Consider the following 25,342-nt stretch of genomic DNA (forward strand, 5'->3'; position numbering starts at 1 on the left):
GGGTGTGCGATTTGCCCTGCCCGGTGGTGTTCCTCCGCTGCGCTAAGGTCACCGCTGTCATTCGGTAGCTAACCAACAGCCGAAGGAGGCGGAGGAGACCCAGCAAAGGAAGGTGCACGAAAGAAGCAGCTAAACTCAGCAAAATGTCTCTGTCTAACAAACTCACCCTGGACAAGGTGGACGTCAAGGGGAAGCGGGTCGTTATGAGGTGAGCGTTAATTATCGCCTGGCAGTTAGCTTCTGCTGGCACCGTAGCGGCTAATCGGAAATGAGATTATTGATGAGCTTCTCCAAAATGTCGTGTTTGTTCTTCCTGCGGTGGCAGACTGTTTGGTGCTCACACACAGTGATGTGAGGGCATTAAAGTGATGGCTAAATGGTGTCTGAGTCGGTTTAGTCCGACGGGCAGACGACAGGAAGTGAACTCGTCGGTTGTCACGTTTTCCTTTCATGTTACGTGCCTGTGCGGAGATGCTGCATGGATGGATGGAACCACTGGCATCCGAGTCAGTCCTGTAAAATACACCAGCATCCCTCTAATAATGAGTTTATCAGTTAAAAACCTGAAAATTGATGATGAATGTTAGTGAAGTCTTCAGATTTCAGCTTAGGCCTCAAAGGAGATTTTTAAAGGTGATGATACAGACAGCACTAGGAACTATTTCATATATATATATATAGAGGGAAAACTAGCAATTGTTGGCGTTATCTATGAAAGGGATTATTAATTTCATAGTTAATGATAATCGACAAAAAATAGCTATCGCAAATATCCAGATTCACATTTTGACATCCATTCTCAGTAGTTTAGGAGGCCCAAAACAACCCAAAAAAGTTGAGTGATTTTTGAGCTGGGATATGAAGGTTGAGCCAAAGAAACACTTTAATTGCTTGAAAACTGAATCAAACAAGACTCTGACTTTACTAATCAGCCGACTGATCCACTTTAACAGGTAATGATTAGGTCACTGGCAATTCAGTCCAATTTGTTTGTTTTATTTTATTATTATTCCTATCTTCCAGTGAAATCTCTCTAGCAGAAAAGATGCCCTGCATCCTAACTGGACACATCTGAAGTCAAATTTATATTAGTCTAATTTGGCAGTCATTCACTTTATATTTCTGCAGCCCCCTCCAGTGATCTTGAAGGCACTTTTGAAACTGACACCATGTGTGAAAATGTCAGAGGGCCATGCTGGTTCGCTCAGTTTGGTGATGCAACACCAGGTGGCTTAGAACAAGGTTCACCCGTATTGCTGAGTGTTAAAAGGTCAAAATTCACCACATGTTGAGTTATCCTAAATGTGAGCGAATGTTGTGCCGGTCTAAGACAGTTAGACAATGGGTTACATCAGATCACACCCAGGGCCTGTCGTGGCATGACACATGGTGGTGGTGGGTTTTTTCCCCCAGATTCAGATGGAGGCAGTGAATCGGTGTTTCCTTACTGAAGAAGGCTGGCCCTGAATTTAAAAGGGGGAGGGGCTCTTTATTGAAAAGGGGAAAGGGCTCTATGTTGCTATAGAGGCCTGAAGTGGCTGACAGAATTGAAATGTGTTCAGCAGAGACTTGCAGCCGGCTTCCTCTGTCATGTAGGCTCCTGCTGCAGCAGCATGAAACATGTCAGTTTTAGGGTTGCAAAATTTATTTATAAGTCTTTGAAAGGGTTAGGGGCTGTTCACTGAATTTATTTTGGGGGTTCCTTCAATTCCAGCGAACAGAAAGATGAAGGCAAAACTGGAGAGTCAAACACACTAGTGCCTTTTGGGGCTCTGTACAAAAGTGAGAAATACCCTCACATGTTAATGTACCAAACTTTACAGCATTAAAAAAAAAAAAAAGTTTAAAGTTTTACTTGATGGATTGCAGTAGACTTGAAGTCTACTGCAAGTGACTCTGCAATAACCAAACACTACTTTATTATGTCTTTATTAAGTGACTGAAAATTCCCATGAAAATCAGCTGCTGAGCTGCTGTTAACTCCTTCATTGAGCTTATTTCTAGTTGTAAAGCAGCTAAAAGAGCTTTAGAGTCCACTGTGCTATAAACTGTATAAAGATCTGCATTCAAGAGCAACAGGGGGGAGAATGCAGAAATTTACAGAAGTAGAGCGGAAAACTACCACAGCTTTTGGATGAGTGGCACCTGTGAACAAGATCCTACTGTTGAGCCTCTGAATTGCTGACTGATGGCTTTCAGACTAAGACAGTGGATTGCTGTAACAATGACGGCAGGTACCGAGTGCGTGCAGGCTGATCACATCTCAGAGCATCAGGTCCCCAGAGGGAGGGAAAGGAGAGGCAGTTATGTAACCGGCTGGAGTACGAGGGACACGGCGTGTACTCTAAGCTGCCAGTGTGCATCTGTGAAAAGGAAAACGGTTTCAGTTCCTTGCTCAAAATGGGCTTTTTTTTTTTTTTTTTTTTTCCACCTTTAAAAACAAAACAAAGTCGACCAATTTCATGCATGAGTAAAAAATTTTATTACTGTCCTGATGATTTTTGGGGGGGGGATTCAAGGTTAAAACCTTGAAGGTTAAAATGTATGTTCCTCTCTACATAGGAAATAAAAATAAAGCGTGCTAAAAGTCATTTTAGAGGAAAGCTTCTCAGCTAATGGTATTGACTGCTTGGCATCAGGGGACTCGAGCTGTGTATAGCTGACTCCAGGAGTCAATAGAGGAAGGAGAAGGGACCAAACACTGAGCTAAAAATGGTGCAAGATTTGAATCAAGACCTCCTCTCTCAGCTGCCAGTTACATCTGGTTTTTAACAAATGGGTAAGGGGTATAGTCTTAAAGCAGGGCCGGTGTCCTGCAGGTTTTAGATGTGTCCTTGATCCAACCCAGCTGATTGAAATGACTAAATTACCCACTCAATATGTCTTGAAGTAATCATTTGATTCAGGTGTATTGACCCAGGGTGATATTTAAAACCTGCAGAACACTGGCCCTTGAGGCCTAGAGTTCCACACCCCTGTCTTAAAGTCTTGCCAAATTCCCTAAAATTTTGTAGCACTTTGTAGCATCCTGGTTTTATTTTCTGATGTGAAATGTTTCTTCTCTTTCAGAGTCGACTTCAACGTTCCAATGAAGGACAAGGCGATCACAAACAACCAGAGGTAGCGTCTATCTTATTCTGAATCTTTTCAGTCTGTTATGTGTTAAGCAGCTGGGATTTCTAGAAGAGGAGTAGCAGATTTAGATTTGCTGAGAGCCTCCCTCGGAAATGAAAACTGAAAAAAATATGTAGTTTCCTAGCATGCTTTAATTCTGTTAAAACTCCATACATCGATGTCAAGATCTCACTGGCCTTGATTTTTGACAAACGTAACTGTAGTCTTTTAACAGAAAAGGGAAGAATGTAACATTCCTAAAAGCAAGAACATTAACATTAAGTTGGAGTAAGTGTGACTTGATTCTTTTTTTTCTAAACACTCCTGTTCACTCGTGTGTTGCCTTCAGGATCAAGGCAGCCGTCCCCAGCATCCAGCACTGCCTGGATCATGGAGCAAAGTCTGTGGTGCTGATGAGTCACCTGGGCCGTCCTGACGGAAACGCCATGCCTGAGAAATACTCCCTGGAGCCCGTCGCTGCAGAGCTCAAGACCCTCCTAGGGAGGTGAGATGATGGCCTGAATAAGTGGTGTTTGTTAACAAGGGCAGAGGCGATGTCCTTGTTATGGTTGAAATATTCTGGTATTAGTAAGAAAGATATTAACGCTATTTTTGGTTGCTTCTAGCAAAGGCAGATTTGTTTCGTTTAAAATGTATATATCTGTCTATCTATACACTAAAGAAGAGAAGATCTGCTCTAAGAACCAATCATAATCACACTCACTAATTCTGTGACTGTAGGGACGTCACCTTCCTGAAGGACTGTGTGGGCCCTGAGGTGGAAGCTGCCTGTGCTGACCCCACCTCTGGATCCGTCATCCTGCTGGAGAACCTCCGCTTCCACGTTGCCGAGGAGGGCAAAGGGAAGGACCCCTCTGGGAACAAGGTGAGCTTCTGAGGTTTGAGTGTTAACGGTGGTTAGACTCAGCAGCGTTATGTGTGGTTTGGGCTTCAGTTTTGTTTTGTTTTTGTTTTGTTTTTTTGTGTGTGTGTCAGTTTTCCTAAAGACAGAATATTGGTCTGTCATCTAAGACTACAGTCATATTAGAAAATTTAGTCTCTGAACTGCCATCGGTGTGAAGAAGAGCACGATAACTTACAGCTGCAATCAAGTTCCTGTTATTTTCAGAACTTGCATGTAGTCCTACAGTTTGTCTCTTTACTTCCAGTCCCCTACTTTTTTTCTTTTTGCCTCAATCTAAAAGAAGTTGAACATTAACCTCTCACAACACACTGAAGTGAATTTTTCAGAGATTGAAATAATGTAGTTTGGCCAACTTGGTTTTTCTCTATTTGCATCACATGGCAATTTGCTGCATCACAAATGTAACTGAGCAAGTTGTTATTTGGCAACCAAGCCGTACACGGAGGACAGACCAGGCTCTATCCACGAACATGCTGCAGTTGAATTTTCGAGCACAAAAGACACGGAGAATGAGAGCGTCAGTGCGAAAGGGAATGTGGCCCAATCATTTTGTCAACATAATCACTGGAAGGCAAAATTGTATTTGAAAATATGACCCAGGCCTCAGACAAAGGTGTCTTTTTATAGTTTAAAAAAAAAAGTGTGTTCTATATTTTACACACTTTCAATAAGACCTAACAAGATGCAAAGTGAAGCAGAAAAATGGCCAACACCTTGTCGGTTCAGCAGATTTTCTTTGTGCTCGGTCACATGGAGGAAGACTCAGTCACTCCAGCTGCAGCTTCTCCTGAAATTGCTGCATCACCATCTGACATCACAGTGCTGGTGCAGAGACTGTTTTGTAGCACACTGTTAACCGCACTATGTTCGTAGGATAAACGAACTGTGAAAATGTGACTTAACTTTTCTAAAAAGCCCTAATGATGCAACACACACAATAATAGGCTTTCATTTACCTATTTAAGATAAATTTGGTCATTTGTGTTTTTTATTGAGATTCATATTTGTCTACTCATAAGCCATTTATGTTGTGGTTTAGTAAGGCTGCTGTAGGAGCAATTTCCCATCTCTGGGATAAATAGTCTGGTTAGAGAATGCCTGGTCGCACCCCCTAATCTCCTCCTTTATGCTGAGGCATAAATATTGTAGCATATTCAAACTCACAGACAGACGCTGTCTGAAATGAGCATCGGTCTGACCCGTGGCTGAGCGCCACTTTTGACCTGTTGACATTTATCTTGAAGGTCGGTGGGCTTTTCCTGTCCTGTGAAGCCTCGTTGGTATGCTGGTTGGTTTCTACTGTACCGCTGTAGTGTATCACACCACGGTCTCTTTATTTTTAGCTCATTATAAAAACATGAAATGGTCTCACTTTCTCACTTAAATGGGCGCTCCACTGCTTTTTACACAAGGATCGGTTTGTCACCAGGAGGAGGACTCGGCCTGTGAAACTGTAAAGTGTTTTCTGTAGCTGTGAAAGTTCATCAGGGTTATTTCAGCTTGGAGGTCTGGCTATTAAAAGCATCACTGTGTCGAACTATGGGGGAAGATCCATATTTAGTTTTACCCAGTTTATTTTTTTGGCCTGAAGCAAGTAGTTAGTCTGGTCAAGTAATGGAAAACTAATCTGCAGCTATTCAATTATTTTACAAAAATTGCTAACTTCTGTTGGTTTCTGAAGCTCATACTCTTTGGAGGGGGGTAAAAGTTTAAAGCCTGAAACCTGTCCCTTGGAAAGAAGTGACCTGGGCTCCCTGGCATTTGGTCGACCCCTAAGGAGCTCTCTTGACCTTTACTCTGCCTACAGTCTCACAGTTGTGACCTTTCCCTGTTAAAGTGCATCAGAAACCTGACCCACAATGTACTGACTGAATCCTGATGGATAAACGGAGTTCATATTGACAGCAGTCCGATTATACCTGGACACAAAACTGAGTTGAGCTTGAAGATATTTGGGTATGTAGGTGTTGCCCTCTGCTCATTGGTGGCAGGTAGATTAGCTTTTATTTGTATGTGGACAGTGGAACTGGATTGGAGCTGAAACAAGGAAAAACTGCTTTGAGATCAGGATGATGAGACATGCAGCATCAGTTCACAGGACTTAAACGAGTCCCTGAATTTAGGCCAACAGTCTTGTTGAAGTAAAATGGATGAACTCTTGCTTTTGCACTTTGCAGCCTTAACAAATGGTGTTTGTCTTCTCTTGTCTTTCCAGACGAAGGCAACCCAGGAGCAGATTGACTCCTTCAGAGCGTCTCTGTCCAAACTGGGAGACGTTTACGTCAATGATGCCTTTGGGACGGCTCACAGAGCCCACAGGTGAGCGCCACGCAGGTCAGGTGGATACAGTGATGATCACTAGGTGAAATCTGCAGTCTCAAAGCAGATGGTCTTTGAGAAGTTTCAATTCGATTAGTTTAATTAAATGGTATAATTCAGTAGTTTGTAACTTCTTCATCCTTGTCGCTGTTAGCTCCATGGTGGGAGTGAATCTGCCTCAGAAGGCAGCTGGTTTCCTCATGAAGAAGGAGCTCGACTACTTCGCCATGGCTCTGGAAAAACCTCAGAGGCCCTTCCTGGCTATCCTCGGAGGGTGAGAACATCTCTTTTTAACAGATGAAGTTTGAAAATGTTGGCTGGACAATATTAAAAAAAACTACGCAGAGCATGGTCACTAGTTCTGATTTGTGTCCACTTTAGACATTATTTTCTTCTGCTCAGTTCTTTAGGAAGGGTCACAGGGTGTCCAGCCAGGAATAGAGGAAAAGCTCATTATATTGTCTGTGGTGTCACTGTGCACTGCTTTATTCAAGGCTCAGTGAGCAGGCAGATCCAGGATTAAGATTTAAGTTGGTTTTGATTTATACTCTGACCCCTGATTTATGGTCACAAATATTTGGTGGTCAACAAGCAAAATTTTATGTATGTTTTAAACCTTTTATCATGTGTCTGCAAATTATGCTCAGAAAGAAAACTGCCCATTAACCTTCTGTGCACAGAAGTAAAACTACAGTTTCCATCATTAAGTGAGGACTTCCAAAATAAACAACTTTATTTTCTAACAGTTGCTAATCGTGTCAAAGTCTTGTATAAGGTAACCATTAGAATGTATTTCTATTTAATTGTATAGAAATTGCTTCTATACAGTGAGAATAAGAGCTGCTTCTCAGGAATAATGACTTGATCAACAGTTTTAGTGAGACTGTGGCACTGTTTCCTGTAGCTTTGTACCTCTGTCCTGCCGTGGTTTCATAACCCTTAACTTGCTTGGTCTGCTGCCAGCCAGATGTGGCAACATGCCAGAGTACATTGTGCAACAATTGCTGGCAGTCTGCGTCGACTGCTGTTGTTAAACCCCTGACTTACAACATTACACCTGCAACAGGAGACTGCAGACTTTTCTGCAGCTCAAAGTCATCAGCGGTGAGGTTAATGGTACAGAGGTGCAGATAAATCGATTAGCAGCTTCGCTTTCTGATTTCACTGACATAATTCTTTTTAATAACTACAGTTGAAATGTAATAACAGTGCAGATCTATTGATAAGGGTTTGGTATAATGACAGAAGGTTGTGTTCGAATATTGGAATAAAAACAACAACAAAAAACCAGATTATTCAACCATTTCTTGTCATTAATGGTTTTCCTGCACTGTTCTGTGTGGTGGGATGCAATACAATATAATATCTAAGCAGCTCCATGAGCCAATATTTAACAATAATGGAGAAATAATGCACTGCTAAAAGACTTTGAACTACTAAAGTTTGTCTCAGTGTAACTAGATGCTACTTTACAAAGAGTTTCATTCAAAGCCAAAGACTACAGCAGCTGTCACGAAGCCTACATGAAACCCTTAAAGCATAAAGGAAGAGGAGGAGGAGGCCCTCACAGAGAGCCAGTGAATATTTTTGCTTGAAATGCCTAATCTTATATAATCAAAGACTTAATTGAATTATTGACTCACAGAACTTTGCATTAGGAGGCAGTGGGTTCACCAGCTGCCCTGCGGCGAAAGACTCTGCAGTTTTGATAAAGAGAGAAAATCTAAGGATAAAATTTGGCTATGACATCATAACTAATAAAATGAACCAGTTTTTAGCTCCTGTATGTACAGATGAGTGAATTTCAGGATTGTCACTGTTTATCTGTCCTGACGTGTTTTCTCTCTGTTTCAGAGCAAAGGTGAAAGATAAGATCCAGCTGATCAACAACATGTTGGATAAGGTTGATGAGATGATCATCGGGGGTGGCATGGCTTTCACCTTCCTCAAAGTCCTCAACAACATGGAGGTGAGGAGGAGGATGCGTCGCCAAAGCGATTCGAAAATCAAACCGTTAAAAATGGTGGCTCAAATGACTTCACCTGATGGAGGTCGCCTGCTCTGTGCCTCAGAAAGCTTTGAGCTTCAGCTCATTGTTTAGCTGTACATAGTTTGCATTTACACTTGCTCCCCTTGTGCTGGATGAACCTCCCAAAAAAGACGACTCGGTTAAAAAAACAAATCGCATACAACACACTATTAAGTTAAAACAGTGATGCTTTTTGATTCTTGAGTGGATATGTTTCTTAGTTTTCCATGAGTATTCATGTTTTAACCTCAGTGTTCAGCCTCAGGTAGATTAATAAAATAAAAATTCTCCTTCTAATGGAGCTCACACTTGGACTTTTGTAGTGACGAAACGGTCTTGTGAAACAGTTTTGTTTGCATCACTGCAGAGACCGAAAGTCACGATCGTGACCTAAATTTGACTTCTTGACAAGCAGATTTTATTCAGTTTCCTCCTCCTGGTTTTATTTGCCCAGTTTATGAAATGAATAGCTACCACAAACCCTGTAATAGTGATAAGTTGCTGCCTGCCTGGGCAAAAAGATTCCTAATCTCACCAAGCTCACAGTTGAACTATGAGGCAAGAGCAGAGGTATGAAGACAGAGTGGGTGTGAGGTGAAAGAAGCTGGAGCTCTTAAAAATGACAGGATGTTACTTATTGTGATTTGTGCCTCAATGCAAACAGTTACAGGTGCAGCTATAAAATTCTTATCCCAGTCATTTGTGACATTGCATAACTTTTTAGATTTAGTAAACTTGGAAACTACAAAAAGGTGAGGTTATTTTGCACCACAATGGGCAAATCTGCCCTGTGAAACGGGCATCCTCCGACTGTTCCTGTTTGAGCGGTAAATGTTGTGTTGTGTACATTCCTAAATGATCTTGATCCATCTGAGGCTGCAAGATATCAGAAAGCTGTTGTCACTTCCCTTTAAATGGCACTGAGCGTCTCCACTAGAAATGACACAAACTTGCTCAACACATGAAGGGTGTGAAGTAAAATAAGTTTCAGCATCAGCTTAACTCGACAGTTTTCATCTCGTGGGGTAGCTTCGGTGCAACTTCCAAACATTAAGTAGGACTTGAACACAAAACCTCTTTGAGACTCTTATAGAAGAAAACCCAAAATATGAATCATGCAGTGATAAATGTCTGCAGGTTTGAGTAAATGTTTTTTCTTCTTGCAGTCCTGTCTGTATCATAAAGAAACATCAGATTTCAGAGGGCTGCATATTAATTTATTTTTTAAAGTAATGGTCATGGAAGTTTGCGGTAAATCTTAAAATGTATAGCTGAATATAAAGTTTTAGATGCAAAACTTAGGATGTTCAATGTGTCCCCATTCTGAATACTCTTCGTATATAGTTCCTCAGATTTACTTGTTTTTAATTATGTCTTTGCTGGTTTCATGTAAGTCACAAATCTTTGCTCCCGTCCTCCTGCTCCTGTCAGATCGGTACCTCCCTGTATGACGAGGAGGGCGCCGGCATCGTCAAAGACCTGATGGCCAAAGCTGAGAAGAACAAAGTCAAGATCACGCTGCCCGTCGACTTCGTCACTGCTGACAAGTTCGACGAACATGCCGCCACCGGTACTGCAACAGTTGCTGCTGGCATCCCCGCCGGCTGGATGGTGAGAAAGGACAAGTTATTTTAATTTAAAACTACTTAATGGACTATGAAGAAAGGTTAAGCATTCTTTCCTCCTCTGCAGGGTCTGGACTGTGGACCCGAGAGCTCTAAGGCCTACGCAGAGGCGGTCGGCAGGGCCAAGCAGATCGTGTGGAACGGTCCGGTCGGTGTGTTCGAGTGGGACAACTTCGCCAAAGGGACGAAGAACCTGATGGACAAAGTGGTCGAGGTGACCAAATCTGGCTGCATCACAATCATCGGTAAGAAAGAGGAGACGAATGGGGAGCGTGTTCCTTAGTTTCACTCAGTTTCATCCCTCGCTCATCACAAGGAGATTTTACTGTGATTCATTTGTAGTCTGGTTTATGGGACACAAGTGTTTACTGGAGACACACAGGGACTCGTGCTGCATTCAAGAACATTACGTTTACTTATAGTGCAGCTTTACAGTTCGGACTTTTTTTTTTTAATCATTCAGGTTCAGTTCCATATTTATTTTTTTTATATTTTGTTCTTTTACTACTGACAAATCATAATAAACAAAATGTCTGAGTATGCAAAGCTGAGGAGAAAAGCTTTGTTTCCTGTCTCTCTGCACCTTTTAAACTGTCAGATAAAAGCAGATCTTTCATAATGAGGTGTGATCTTACATCTGATTTGTTTGCTGTACAAACAGTAGCACCACATGTGCAGTTAGTCCAAAAATGAGTCATTTATGATGGTTTTACTGCAGCCACGTCACCTTCTTAATAACATTCAGTGATCGTAAATGTTATGAGGGGGTTTACAGCGAGATTAAATGATGAGGCTGTTTGATTGGGCGAAAAAAAAACAAAAAAACAACAACCCATAAATGTGTGGAATGTGCACAAAGAGCAAGTAAAAGTATAATTTAATGGTGTTTTTATACCTTTAAATCGTTCATGTGTGTTTGTTCAGGTGGGGGTGACACTGCTACTTGCTGCGCCAAGTGGAACACAGAAGACAAAGTCAGCCATGTCAGCACGGGAGGCGGAGCCAGCCTGGAGCTGCTGGAGGGTGTGTGATGGGAGAAGCTGCCCCATGTTCACTGACAGAATAGAAAACACTGTTTTTTAACATGTTGAGCCTGACTGAGCATCTGCTCTTTGTGTCCTCAGGTAAAGTCCTGCCAGGTGTGGATGCCCTGAGTAACGCTTAAACCTTCATCAACTGGAGAGCGAGTGTGTGTACGAGAGGTGGTTAGCTACACAGCCAGACTCCTGTTTACTCCCAGAACATCCCCAGAAGTGAAATAAGACAAATCCCATCTTTACCCTGCAGCCGTTTCATGTTCAGTCTTTGTTTTTGAAGTTGTGACTCGGAGGAGGAAAACGTCACCTCACACCTGCTGTCATTACTGAGTAGAGCGCCCTGCCTTACTTCGACATGCTTCTCAAAGCCACTCTGCTGAAAGTAGGAGCCTTTACTTAACGGTTAGGACAAAAAAGATCAACCTCATCGAGGTGGAAGTCGTTTCTTTCTGCTGAAACACAAACGGCCTCTGCAATGACTGAATCTGGGTTCAAACAGCAACGTCTGCTTCACTGTAAACTTCCGCAGTGGCTCGTGTGTGTAAATGTTTTGCTGCGTCACTTTTGCCTCCCTGGGAACGTCACTGCACCACCCTGAGTGTATATACATGCAAAGTATATATATTAAAATGTATGAGAGAAATGGTAACTTGGTGTGTTACATTTTGTCTGTTGGCACTAATGTTTGCTCTGGTCGTCTGTCCTCTGTGGTGGTTGTTGGTTTCGAGCGGCTTCAGACAGAGATGTCTCGGCTGATCTGTTCAGGCTAATAAAACTGTCTCTGTGTTAAAAACTCTGCTGTGAACGACTCCTCCTTTGAAGGTGTTACTGTCATAGAAATGCAGCCATTTACTGGTGAAACTGATGACGCGATAAAGCTTATTCTGGGTTACCTGCACTACCAGGAAAGGAAACAAAGTTATTTAACTTTTTGGTGAACAAAGGTTTAAAAAAAACGGGGTGAAAAATTAAAATAATTATTTTGTGAACTTTTAGAACTGAATAAGTTAGCAGAGCTATTGTTTTGTTTTCCATGACTTAGTCAAGCTCAAATATAAGCATTCAAACTTGCATGGACTTCTATTGATAAAATGTATGCAAAGAATCTCTGTATTTAGTGTTGATCCTTCATAACGTCTCCAAATCTCTCTGGCATGCCTGACTTCAGTGTCAGGGTTCAAATCCTGATGGTGAGACACATTTTTGTGGTCTCCTGCTGGTGTGTGTGTGTGTGTGTGTGTGTGTGTGTGTGTGTGTGTGTATATACACACACGTGTGTGTGTATATAAAACTGTGTAATGCAACAAGCACAAAAAAGGAGGTGGTGGGATTGTCACATGCTGTGAGCTAGCATGATTTACTTAAAGCTGATGTGAATTTGAATAATGTATTTTGTAACTGCAGTACACATAATACTAATTTTGAACAATTTTGTCCAGGTTCCTTGTCACCGGGGACTCCTTCACGACCAAGCGTTCAGTTACAGAGTCTGTGTGTCCACGGTGAGCCAGATCACCCCCCAGGTAGCGACGGCCATCTGGGACTGTCTAGTGGACGACTTCATGGCTGTGCCTTCACCTGGAGACTGGCGGTCCATCACAGAGGGATTCCAGGAGCGCTGGAACTTTCCTCTGCTGTGGAGCTCTGGATGGGAAGCACGTCCAGACAAAGGCACCCCATATATCATATAGGAGACACACACATTGATATACACTAAATACTTATTCCATTTCTTTTTTTGTGGTGCCCAAATTTATGCACCTGCTTGATTTTGTTTAAACAATTATTGCACACTTTTTGTAAATCCAGTAAACTTCTTTTCACTTCTCAAATATCACTGTGTGTGTCTCCTGTATGATATATTTAACTGACATTTTTTATTGTAACAACCAACGATTTATACAGGAAAATAATGTCTATTAACAAGGTTGCCCAAACTTTTGCATCCCACTGTATTAGTATATTTTGTCATTAGTATAATATGAAATAAATTCTACATGTGTCAAGTCGTGTGCCAACATTTGCTGTGTAGTAGAACTGAGACATTAGTCATTATGAAAATTTATTTGAAATAATATTAAAATTCTCAAACAGAAAAACATTAAACATAAATATATAAAATATAAGAATTTACAGAGAGACAGGAATAAAAAGGACCAGCTGCTCTCCAGAGCAGGAACATGGCTGAGGAGGAAATGCTCCATTGGAGACTGGTGTGGCCTCTTCAGAGACTGCAGGATGGCCAGCTCCACCGCCGATGGACCGCCCTGGAACCCATCCCTCATCTGCCTCGGAGCCGTCCTCCTCTGTGGGCCTGTAAAACAGCACAAAACACAAAGAAATGGAAAAAAAAAAAAAAAAAAAACAGGATATAATCAGATTGGTTGTAGATATTTAGTAAAGGTGATCACAAGGCAATCCCACCGACTAAAAAGGTATCAGTGCTTGCTGTACATACCTGTGGGTGCAGCAGCAGGAGCTCAGGGACTGGGGAGCCAGGAGAAGCAACAGGGGATGCTCTGCTGCAGAATCAGTTGGCTCTATCAATACAGTATTAAATGTTAACATGTTGAATATAATCAGAGAAAGTATATACAGTGGTCCCTCATTTATTGCAGCAGGGGTTCTCAGAATAACTAGCCCCTGGTCACGCACTGTATACACTGTTTTCCCCACACACATGAACATTGGTCACAGTTCTCACAATTGATTCTCAAAGTGCAAACCTGTGTAGATTGCAAAACGTAAAAGTATTATTATGCCGCGTTTTGTCTTCATCTGCCTGCCACTTTCGTGCGCCTTTTTCCCTCGCGGTGCAGGTGTCTATTTCCAAACGAGGCTCATAGTTATGGGTATTTTTGTGCTGTTTTTTCTATTATCAAAACCAAACATGATAAATTTGGCAAGCGCAGGAGACACAACACGAAGGAGATTTGTCAATCAGGCTGCAGAATGCAATGCTGTACGGTGCAAAGAAAAGAAAAAGAAAATCAGCGAAAAAGCGAAGCAGTGACGGATGAACAGCGGGACCACTGTGTGCTGTTTATTAATAAACAAAATATATTCCTATATGACAAAATGCATAAAAGCAGAACGGTATTTGTACGTCAGTGGGAAAATAGCGGTGGCTTGCTAGCTTTTGTGCGGCTTCCCCTGGTCAGTGAAAACTTTCAAAAGAGAAATGAATGAACTTATCAGGTTGCCCGATCTCTTTACATACCTTCCTCCAAGCTCGGTCCTTTATATTCCTGTCTCGGTACAGAAAGCAGCTGGTGTCGTACAGCTCCAGGTTGTTTGCTACGGCGTTGATTAGCCTTCCTTCCATTGAAGAATGAAGGGCTTTGGCTGGATCTGCCCCTTTGACCTAGGTGACAGCCACGTCAACAGGCTCCTGATTGGTTGTCGCGGTGCGATTTGACGCTGGAGTTCAGATTTTTCCAACTCGAGCGGTAGACGCGTAACGCGCGTATGCACAAAATGCAACACAAAAACTCAGGCGCGTGGTTTTTTTCGCGAGTCAAACGCTCCAAACGCGCTAGACTGACACGCGTTTCAGGTGTTTTGGCGACGCAAATCTGCTTCCGAATTTTCGCGGGAGCCGCAATCGCGGGTCATCGTGCTTTTCCATTGACTTTACATGTAAACCTGACGCTCTGTTCGCGTCTATCGCGTTCGGTGTGAACACACCGTTTTTATAGAATAAACTGCATGACTGCAGTGAGAAAGCATCACGACAATGTCAGTAGGGAGTGGGGAGAGGGTTTTAGGAAGGATTCGAGTGCCAGGTCTTACAACTGCAGCACAGATCATAATAAAATTGCTATTTGCTTGGGTATTACCTTCATGAATGACATCCATATTAATAGGAAGCAAATTCTGCATCTTCAAGCTAGGATTTTAAGGGGGATAAGGGGCGGGGACACCAACTGATGTGCAACTTCTACTAAAGCTTTAGCATAGGAGTAATACTAATGATTCTTGATGCCAGCGAGGCTGACAAAGTGGTGTAACAATTTGTTTTTTTTAAAGATAGAATTTCCTATTACTGACATCATTTAGAAACTAGGGTTTGACTCCTGCGTGAGACCGTAATTTTCTTTACTTTTCTTTATTTATGTAACTTTTGTTTTCACTGGCAATTTAGTGTTAGGTTAGGACAAAAAACAAATTAGGAAGGTTAAAGACAGAACATTACTAGATTGTGGTTTTAATTAAAATGTAGCCTTTGACAATGCTGAACACATGAGAAGCTACTTTTAGGCATATCACCCAATTTGTAATATTGCTAAACATTTCTTAAGGCAGACAAGTTATGCTGGCTGGGTCAGTGTCATTTTTGTTGTAATTGATGTCTGGTTTGTTCTGTTCCCTAGTGATGGGTAGGGATGGGTACCAGTATCCGGTGCCATAAAGGCACCGGTTCTGACATAATCCTTGAAATAGTAATAACACAGTATCCTCAGCAAAGATGAATTAAACAAGTTTTATTTTAATGGAAGTTTACTTCAAGTCTTCAGATTTTTACTGTCTTTTATTTGATTACTTTAAAGTATATGATTACATTAGAGTAATTAAATAAAGACAGTTTTGATGGAGCTCCTGACCCAGCCCAAGCTCTCTATGAAGACGAGGAAAAACTCCCCTGGGGGGGCCAGATTGACGGGAAGAAACCTCGGGAAAGCCCATTCAAAGAGAGATCCCCTTTCCTGGGATGGCTGGGGGGGTTACAGGAATTCCAAAACACTGAAATTTAAAGTGGGCCAATTAAAAAAAATATTTCCTGAAAAAAAGCAAGGTAATTCATACATCACACATAAATGATAACGTCTGAATTGTGTGTGTTTGTGTGTGTGTGTGATATGCTTATCTCAGCCAAGTGTGATGCTGTAGGTCCTCCAGCGTCGGCCGCGTCTCCGGGACTTTGGTTAAACACGCGTCCAAGAAATCCCGGCAGTCTGGAAAGAAAGGAAAGAGAAAAAACATGAAGATGATAGTTCCAGTGGTCCAAGCCATCAGTCAGTCTTGAAGTGTGACGTTTTCTTACTTTTGGACAGACGTCTTTTGAATTTCAGGCGCTTTTTGAGGAAGCTCGTGGTGTTAAAGTCCCCCGCATGAAGCGCTTCGTACAGAACCACTCCCATTTGCCATACCGTGGTGGGTCCACACCTGTAGCAACTGCGCCTGTACCACTCGGGAGGGGAGTAAATTTCTGTACCTAATAAACAGACACAATTGCAATTTCTTCTAAAACAAAAGGCGAAAATTGTGACATCTGTGAAGAGCAAGAGCAGAATATGTTACCATAGAAGACGCGGTACTGCGACCGCTCCTTAACAAAGCAGCTCAGTCCAAAGTCGATGATACGAACACGCGGTACATCTGAGCCGGTCTCAATTAGAATGTTCTCACTCTTGATGTCCCGGTGAAAGATGTGTCTATCCTCCAGGTGCTTCGCAGCATCAACCAGCTGCTTCAGAATGACCTGGAAATAGAGCAGGGCGATATGACCAAAAATATTTATCACGATATACATTTGAAAAGTTGCGATAACGATATAACTGACGATATAATTGACACTAGACAAAATACTTTACAACTCCACAATTTTATTAGTGCAAAAAACCCCATCAATGTATTTTCACTTAAACAAGCAGCTGTTTTTTTATGTCCATTAAAGTTATATAAAAATGTAACAGTGCAAATTCCTTGCTGACAGTTTAACCAAAAGGCATTTCCAGTGGAAATTGGCCGACATATCCTCAGCATAACCATGTATAATATCCACAAAACTTAAAAAGAGGTTATACACACACAATACGGTAATATAATGTTGAGGTGCAGTACGTATCACTCCGCCAGGCGCCTGCCTACGATAGCCGTAATGCTCCGACAATCCATCGAGCGGTGCGGCTTTGTAGCTTAGCAAAGTCGCCGTGTACATAAAATCGTTTTGAGGTCAGTAAACACAACCAGAATTCATGCGGCGTCACCGCCATGTGCGTATGTAAACAAAGGCACTGCGCATGTGCGTTTTACCCATATTCTATCGTGATATTTCATTTTCCTATCGTTGCCCAAAATTACACCGGTATTACCATGAACGGTATGATATAGCCCAGCCCTACCTGGAAACGATGAAAAAGACAATAATCAATCAATGGGTTAATGTTTCTCTAATACTCTGTGCTTTGATTGAATGATGTACAGTCTAAGACTCTTCTAAGGCAAGTCAACTTGCCTTGGCCTTGTCCTCTGGCAAAAATCCTCCATTTTCTTCGATGTATTTATCCAGGTCCACAGCGGGGACAGGTCTCTCCATCACCAGGATCAGCTCTCTGCCAAAGTCAAACCACTCCAACAGAGACACTGGGGCTGATGTTTCCACTGATCCATCTGCTTCAGCTGCAAGCTTCAGCATGATGGCAACTTCCACTGACACATTCTTCCCGTTATCATCCTGAAATATTTCAACAAAGTGGATGATGAGGCACAGACGTTCCACAGGTGAACGCTGCATGCAATCCACTAATGTAAAAACAATTCAAGTCTTGCACATTTACCTTCACTTTGCAGTACACGTTCCCCCTTGGGATGTGTTTGATGGCCACCTAAAAGACACAGGGCATTGATGAGCATTTCCTCAGTATGACATAATTAAAGGTGTAAAACAGCTTACGATATTATCCCTTATCTGCGTTACTGCCTGTCTTACTACCACCATCTGAACACTTACTGGTAAATGATCCTTTATGCGGTAGCCAGCAAACACTGCTCCGCATCCTCCTTCTCCAAGCCGCTGCTCCTCCACGTATCTCGCTTGGAAGTCACCTAAACAGACAAACACAAATTGGGTTTTACTACAGCTGTCACACAAATTACTCTCTGCTGTACCCTAAATGTTCATTTTGCTCTTCACCTGAATATAAAAGCCAAGCTGCTTGCTACTTACGTTTCTGTTCAGCCACTGACTTTTTGGCAACAGTTTTGCTTTTGTCCTGGTCCACTTTCTTTTTCTTAGGTGGGTCCCTGGTGTCTCCCGCAGCTTTCCTTTTGCCAGCCTTTTTGTTTTTACTGCAGCTCTCTGAAATCTCTATGCTGCAGTCTGCAGATGTGGAAAACACCAAAAGCACGTCAGCTTATTAGATAATAGACACAAATATCTCCCAAACACTAATATCTTCAAACTAGCAACCAGATGTACACTTAATCTACCCCTCACTCAACTAATTAGCCTACCTTTACCAGTGTCCAACCAGGAAGATGCCTGCCCCTTGTCACCGCTCACATGGTCAAGAAGTTTACGCTTCTTTGCTGTATTGGCTGTCCCCGCTTGATCTTGTTGGACCTTTCGCTTGACTCCCCTGACCACATGAGCATCTGAGCTGGTGGAAGGACCAGCCTGCTCAGAGACCCTCCTTCTTTTTATGGGGGTCGTTTTTTCAGGACTGGCCTTTCTTTTAGCCATCCTGCTCTTACAATCTATAAACAACAACAACAACAACACATTAGTGAAAAAGAGCGCTCGACATCAGGACTAGAAGGATTTTGATGTCACTGAATTTTAAATTAGTATTGCTTACAATATAATAACAAGTTTATCCTTTTGATAAAAAACACACCAACACGAGTCCATACTAGGTCTACTAAGTCTAGATACTGATGACACTTGTTGCTCTGTTTTCACTGCTCAGTCCAAGAATAAACTTGTCACATTATTTTACCAAAAGACAAAGTGCCCCAGTAACCTTTCTTTGATTAGACATGTTGCACTTAGGTTAGTTTCAATCAAAACCAGGATTTAAATCCTCTAAAAATGAATCGTTTTATACACAGAGCCTCAACATTGTTAGAAATGAGGATTCTGTTATTTGGGGGATTTTTCTTTTTTTTACTTACTTTGATCTCCTGGATCTTTCTTATCTGCCTCAGTCGTAACTTTTCTTGTTTCCTTTTTCATCTTAAGTTTTTGAGAACTTTTAAAATAGAAAATGTCACCTTAATGAGTGAATAGTCCTTCAAATGTCTGGATGCTTGACTTTTCTAACTAAGCTGTATAAGTCAGTTCTGTAAGTGAGCTTTAAAAGTAAACTCCGGAGACTATGGCAACACAACATTAGAACCTTTCCTTTTAGTGACATCACTAAAAGGCAGTGTCCCAAGTAGTTTAAAGAAAAACACTCTGGCAGACAAAGCCATAATATTTCATATAATTCAGTAATTTCACATTAAACTTTCTTTCATTATCCTTTCATTATTTGTTTAACCCTTTAAGACCTACCACAGAACCAAGTCCGCCAGAGCTTACTTTATATTTTTACATGCTGTAGTGCCATTTTTGGGAGCATTTCAAGTTGCTATACATCAATACAACTGTTATAGCCCATATTTTAATAATATGTATGCATTAAGTCCATAGTAACTACATCAAAACAAAAAAGTGCAATAAACTACAAAAACATTGAAAATCGTTTTTGTTTTTTTACATATATTTCTACTTGGAGAAATTTAAGAGGCTTATCCCTCAAAACTTTAAATACAAAAAAGTTGCAAAAAATAGTTTACAACAACAGGAAATTTATTTTGAGTGTCTTCATAGTTTTATTTTTGAGATACACCAATTTTTATGTACTGCAGGAAAAACGAAAAACAATCCTATGATGCAAATTTGCAAAGAAAACAGCATGTGCATCAAAATAAACTATTTTAAGCAGTGCAATTCGAGTTCTAAGCATCCCAGCAACTATTCAGAAAAGCATAAAGTCAAACATGACTTATAAAAACACCAGTATAGGCTCTTAAGGCCTATACTCATGGAGGCCTGTACCTCCATGACTGCCTGGCATGCTCTGGTCCTTCTGCCCTGGCAACCAGATGATCCTCAGCCAGGATGGCTTGCTGGTTGACGGCAGGGGACCCCTTGGGTGGGCCACTTTGTCCAGCAAACCAATGACTGTAGAAAACATGGATGATCTAACAGTTCTCCAAAAGTACATAAAGTACTTGCCTAAAAAGCAGTTAATGTCATGTTGCATTTATTTATTGTTATTACATTGTTTTACAGCAGCTAATTAAAAAACCATCATCTTAACTACATGTTTTGTTTTTTTATTCTTTCTTGTTGTTGTTGTTTGGTTTTTTTTGCAGTTGTCCTGTAGGTGATGGTGTAGCACAGAGACTGAACTAGTGGCTAGCTAACATAAGAAGGATGTACTTGAAATGTACTGTACTTGAAACTTGCGTCTCATCTTTGCAGCGTTCACTTTGAAGAGAATGTCTTTACCAAGGACTCACAGGTTAAGTAACTTTACAATTTTCATATTACAATATATAATTTTAGAGCATGATTACAGCTCTGCCATCTTGATTGAAAATTAAATACATCTGGAATACGAACAGCTGATCGCATCGGCAAAGCGTGTTTCTGGAATATTATGTTTTTGTTACTGCAAGCGCTTTTTATGCAATTTTTGCAAAGCTATATGTGGAAGGAAACCGTGACCTAGGACAAGCTGATGGCATAAGATGTAAGTGAAATAGTAATAACACAGTATCCTCAGCAAAGATGAATTAAACAAGTTTTATTTTAATGGAAGTTTACTTCAAGTCTTCAGATTTTTACTGTCTTTTATTTGATTACTTTAAAGTATATGATTACATTAGAGTAATTAAATAAAGACAGTTTTGATGGAGCTCCTGACCCAGCCCAAGCTCTCTATGAAGACGAGGAAAAACTCCCCTGGGGGGGCCAGATTGACGGGAAGAAACCTCGGGAAAGCCCATTCAAAGAGAGATCCCCTTTCCTGGGATGGCTGGGGGGGTTACAGGAATTCCAAAACACTGAAATTTAAAGTGGGCCAATTAAAAAAAATATTTCCTGAAAAAAAGCAAGGTAATTCATACATCACACATAAATGATAACGTCTGAATTGTGTGTGTTTGTGTGTGTGTGTGACATGCTTATCTCAGCCAAGTGTGATGCTGTAGGTCCTCCAGCGTCGGCCGCGTCTCCGGGACTTTGGTTAAACACGCGTCCAAGAAATCCCGGCAGTCTGGAAAGAAAGGAAAGAGAAAAAACACGAAGATGATAGTTCCAGTGGTCCAAGCCATCAGTCAGTCTTGAAGTGTGACGTTTTCTTACTTTTGGACAGACGTCTTTTGAATTTCAGGCGCTTTTTGAGGAAGCTCGTGGTGTTAAAGTCCCCCGCATGAAGCGCTTCGTACAGAACCACTCCCATTTGCCATACCGTGGTGGGTCCACACCTGTAGCAACTGCGCCTGTACCACTCGGGAGGGGAGTAAATTTCTGTACCTAATAAACAGACACAATTGCAATTTCTTCTAAAACAAAAGGCGAAAATTGTGACATCTGTGAAGAGCAAGAGCAGAATATGTTACCATAGAAGACGCGGTACTGCGACCGCTCCTTAACAAAGCAGCTCAGTCCAAAGTCGATGATACGAACACGCGGTACATCTGAGCCGGTCTCAATTAGAATGTTCTCACTCTTGATGTCCCGGTGAAAGATGTGTCTATCCTCCAGGTGCTTCGCAGCATCAACCAGCTGCTTCAGAATGACCTGGAAATAGAGCAGGGCGATATGACCAAAAATATTTATCACGATATACATTTGAAAAGTTGCGATAACGATATAACTGATGATATAATTGACACTAGACAAAATACTTTACAACTCCACAATTTTATTAGTGCAAAAAACCCCATCAATGTATTTTCACTTAAACAAGCAGCTGTTTTTTTATGTCCATTAAAGTTATATAAAAATGTAACAGTGCAAATTCCTTGCTGACAGTTTAACCAAAAGGCATTTCCAGTGGAAATTGGCCGACATATCCTCAGCATAACCATGTATAATATCCACAAAACTTAAAAAGAGGTTATACACACACAATACGGTAATATAATGTTGAGGTGCAGTACGTATCACTCCGCCAGGCGCCTGCCTACGATAGCCGTAATGCTCCGACAATCCATCGAGCGGTGCGGCTTTGTAGCTTAGCAAAGTCGCCGTGTACATAAAATCGTTTTGAGGTCAGTAAACACAACCAGAATTCATGCGGCGTCACCGCCATGTGCGTATGTAAACAAAGGCACTGCGCATGTGCGTTTTACCCATATTCTATCGTGATATTTCATTTTCCTATCGTTGCCCAAAATTACCTGGAAACGATGAAAAAGACAATAATCAGTCAATGGGTTAATGTTTCTCTAATACTCTGTGCTTTGATTGAATGATGTACAGTCTAAGACTCTTCTAAGGCAAGTCAACTTGCCTTGGCCTTGTCCTCTGGCAAAAATCCTCCATTTTCTTCGATGTATTTATCCAGGTCCACAGCGGGGACAGGTCTCTCCATCACCAGGATCAGCTCTCTGCCAAAGTCAAACCACTCCAACAGAGACACTGGGGCTGATGTTTCCACTGATCCATCTGCTTCAGCTGCAAGCTTCAGCATGATGGCAACTTCCACTGACACATTCTTCCCGTTATCATCCTGAAATATTTCAACAAAGTGGATGATGAGGCACAGACGTTCCACAGGTGAACGCTGCATGCAATCCACTAATGTAAAAACAATTCAAGTCTTGCACATTTACCTTCACTTTGCAGTACACGTTCCCCCTTGGGATGTGTTTGATGGCCACCTAAAAGACACAGGGCATTGATGAGCATTTCCTCAGTATGACATAATTAAAGGTGTAAAACAGCTTACGATATTATCCCTTATCTGCGTTACTGCCTGTCTTACTACCACCATCTGAACACTTACTGGTAAATGATCCTTTATGCGGTAGCCAGCAAACACTGCTCCGCATCCTCCTTCTCCAAGCCGCTGCTCCTCCACGTATCTCGCTTGGAAGTCACCTAAACAGACAAACACAAATTGGGTTTTACTACAGCTGTCACACAAATTACTCTCTGCTGTACCCTAAATGTTCATTTTGCTCTTCACCTGAATATAAAAGCCAAGCTGCTTGCTACTTACGTTTCTGTTCAGCCACTGACTTTTTGGCAACAGTTTTGGTTTTGTCCTGGTCCACTTTCTTTTTCTTAGGTGGGTCCCTGGTGTCTCCCGCAGCTTTCCTTTTGCCAGCCTTTTTGTTTTTACTGCAGCTCTCTGAAATCTCTATGCTGCAGTCTGCAGATGTGGAAAACACCAAAAGCACGTCAGCTTATTAGATAATAGACACAAATATCTCCCAAACACTAATATCTTCAAACTAGCAACCAGATGTACACTTAATCTACCCCTCACTCAACTAATTAGCCTACCTTTACCAGTGTCCAACCAGGAAGATGCCTGCCCCTTGTCACCGCTCACATGGTCAAGAAGTTTACGCTTCTTTGCTGTATTGGCTGTCCCCGCTTGATCTTGTTGGACCTTTCGCTTGACTCCCCTGACCACATGAGCATCTGAGCTGGTGGAAGGACCAGCCTGCTCAGAGACCCTCCTTCTTTTTATGGGGGTCGTTTTTTCAGGACTGGCCTTTCTTTTAGCCATCCTGCTCTTACAATCTATAAACAACAACAACAACAACACATTAGTGAAAAAGAGCGCTCGACATCAGGACTAGAAGGATTTTGATGTCACTGAATTTTAAATTAGTATTGCTTACAATATAATAACAAGTTTATCCTTTTGATAAAAAACACACCAACACGAGTCCATACTAGGTCTACTAAGTCTAGATACTGATGACACTTGTTGCTCTGTTTTCACTGCTCAGTCCAAGAATAAACTTGTCACATTATTTTACCAAAAGACAAAGTGCCCCAGTAACCTTTCTTTGATTAGACATGTTGCACTTAGGTTAGTTTCAATCAAAACCAGGATTTAAATCCTCTAAAAATGAATCGTTTTATACACAGAGCCTCAACATTGTTAGAAATGTAGATTCTGTTATTTGGGGGATTTTTCTTTTTTTTACTTACTTTGATCTCCTGGATCTTTCTTATCTGCCTCAGTCGTAACTTTTCTTGTTTCCTTTTTCATCTTAAGTTTTTGAGAACTTTTAAAATAGAAAATGTCACCTTAATGAGTGAATAGTCCTTCAAATGTCTGGATGCTTGACTTTTCTAACTAAGCTGTATAAGTCAGTTCTGTAAGTGAGCTTTAAAAGTAAACTCCGGAGACTATGGCAACACAACATTAGAACCTTTCCTTTTAGTGACATCACTAAAAGGCAGTGTCCCAAGTAGTTTAAAGAAAAACACTCTGGCAGACAAAGCCATAATATTTCATATAATTCAGTAATTTCACATTAAACTTTCTTTCATTATCCTTTCATTATTTGTTTAACCCTTTAAGACCTACCACAGAACCAAGTCCGCCAGAGCTTACTTTATATTTTTACATGCTGTAGTGCCATTTTTGGGAGCATTTCAAGTTGCTATACATCAATACAACTGTTATAGCCCATATTTTAATAATATGTATGCATTAAGTCCATAGTAACTACATTAAAACAAAAAAGTGCAATAAACTACAAAAACATTGAAAATCGTTTTTGTTTTTTTTACATATATTTCTACTTGGAGAAATTTAAGAGGCTTATCCCTCAAAACTTTAAATACAAAAAAGTTGCAAAAAATAGTTTACAACAACAGGAAATTTATTTTGAGTGTCTTCATAGTTTTATTTTTGAGATACACCAATTTTTATATACTGCAGGAAAAACGAAAAACAATCCTATGATGCAAATTTGCAAAGAAAACAGCATGTGCATCAAAATAAACTATTTTAAGCAGTGCAATTCGAGTTCTAAGCATCCCAGCAACTATTCAGAAAAGCATAAAGTCAAACATGACTTATAAAAACACCAGTATAGGCTCTTAAGGCCTATACTCATGGACGCCTGTACCTCCATGACTGCCTGGCATGCTCTGCTCCTTCTGCCCTGGCAACCAGATGATCCTCAGCCAGGGTGGCTTGCTGGTTGACGGCAGGGGACCCCTCGGGTGGGCCACTTTGTCCAGCAAACCAATGACTGTAGAAAACATGGATGATCTAACAGTTCTCCAAAAGTACATAAAGTACTTGCCTAAAAAGCAGTTAATGTCATGTTGCATTTATTTATTGTTATTACATTGTTTTACAGCAGCTAATTAAAAAAACATCATCTTAACTACATGTTTTGTTTTTTTATTCTTTGTTGTTGTTGTTTGTTTGTTTTTTTGCAGTTGTCCTGTAGGTGATGGTGTAGCACAGAGACTGAACTAGTGGCTAGCTAACATAAGAAGGATGTACTTGAAATGTACTGTACTTGAAACTTGCAT

The 25,342-nt window shown here is 41.2% G+C and overlaps 3 protein-coding genes across 4 annotated transcripts; 1 reads left to right on the plus strand and 2 right to left on the minus strand.

Moving 5' to 3' along the window:
- The first annotated feature begins 26 nt into the window (after positions 1–26).
- Positions 27–11,843, plus strand: pgk1 (phosphoglycerate kinase 1). The gene is made up of 11 exons (XM_040032355.1): positions 27–208; positions 3,070–3,120; positions 3,464–3,619; positions 3,856–4,000; positions 6,255–6,358; positions 6,513–6,632; positions 8,213–8,327; positions 9,819–9,998; positions 10,080–10,257; positions 10,937–11,035; positions 11,137–11,843. The coding sequence occupies exons 1-11, from the start codon at positions 144–146 to the stop codon at positions 11,175–11,177; spliced, it is 1,254 nt and encodes a 417-aa protein (XP_039888289.1). The 5' UTR covers positions 27–143; the 3' UTR covers positions 11,178–11,843.
- A 3,675-nt stretch (positions 11,844–15,518) lies between these two features.
- On the minus strand, positions 15,519–19,277 carry LOC120733868 (serine/threonine-protein kinase pim-1-like). The gene is made up of 9 exons (XM_040032360.1): positions 18,946–19,277; positions 18,286–18,528; positions 17,999–18,151; positions 17,783–17,877; positions 17,610–17,657; positions 17,288–17,506; positions 16,351–16,531; positions 16,094–16,264; positions 15,519–16,004 (listed from the first exon to the last, which is right to left on the minus strand). Exons 1-9 carry the CDS (start codon positions 19,004–19,006, stop codon positions 15,913–15,915), a joined length of 1,263 nt encoding a protein of 420 aa, XP_039888294.1. The 5' UTR covers positions 19,007–19,277; the 3' UTR covers positions 15,519–15,912.
- Positions 19,278–20,612: 1,335 nt separating this feature from the next.
- LOC120733869 (serine/threonine-protein kinase pim-1-like) lies at positions 20,613–25,160 on the minus strand. Of its 2 annotated transcripts, none has more exons than XM_040032361.1 (9): positions 24,928–25,160; positions 23,339–23,581; positions 23,052–23,204; positions 22,836–22,930; positions 22,663–22,710; positions 22,341–22,559; positions 21,445–21,625; positions 21,188–21,358; positions 20,613–21,098 (listed from the first exon to the last, which is right to left on the minus strand). In XM_040032361.1, the coding sequence occupies exons 1-9, from the start codon at positions 25,133–25,135 to the stop codon at positions 21,007–21,009; spliced, it is 1,410 nt and encodes a 469-aa protein (XP_039888295.1). In that variant the 5' UTR covers positions 25,136–25,160; the 3' UTR covers positions 20,613–21,006. The 2 variants fall into 2 exon arrangements, with proteins under 2 accessions (XP_039888295.1, XP_039888297.1); XM_040032363.1 differs by lacking the exon at positions 24,928–25,160 and adding an exon at positions 23,999–24,190.
- Between the last annotated feature and the right edge of the window lie 182 nt (positions 25,161–25,342).

This window comes from Simochromis diagramma, unplaced genomic scaffold (genome assembly GCF_900408965.1).
Source record: "Simochromis diagramma unplaced genomic scaffold, fSimDia1.1 OVJJ01000216.1, whole genome shotgun sequence".
Lineage (NCBI taxonomy): Eukaryota > Metazoa > Chordata > Actinopteri > Cichliformes > Cichlidae > Simochromis > Simochromis diagramma.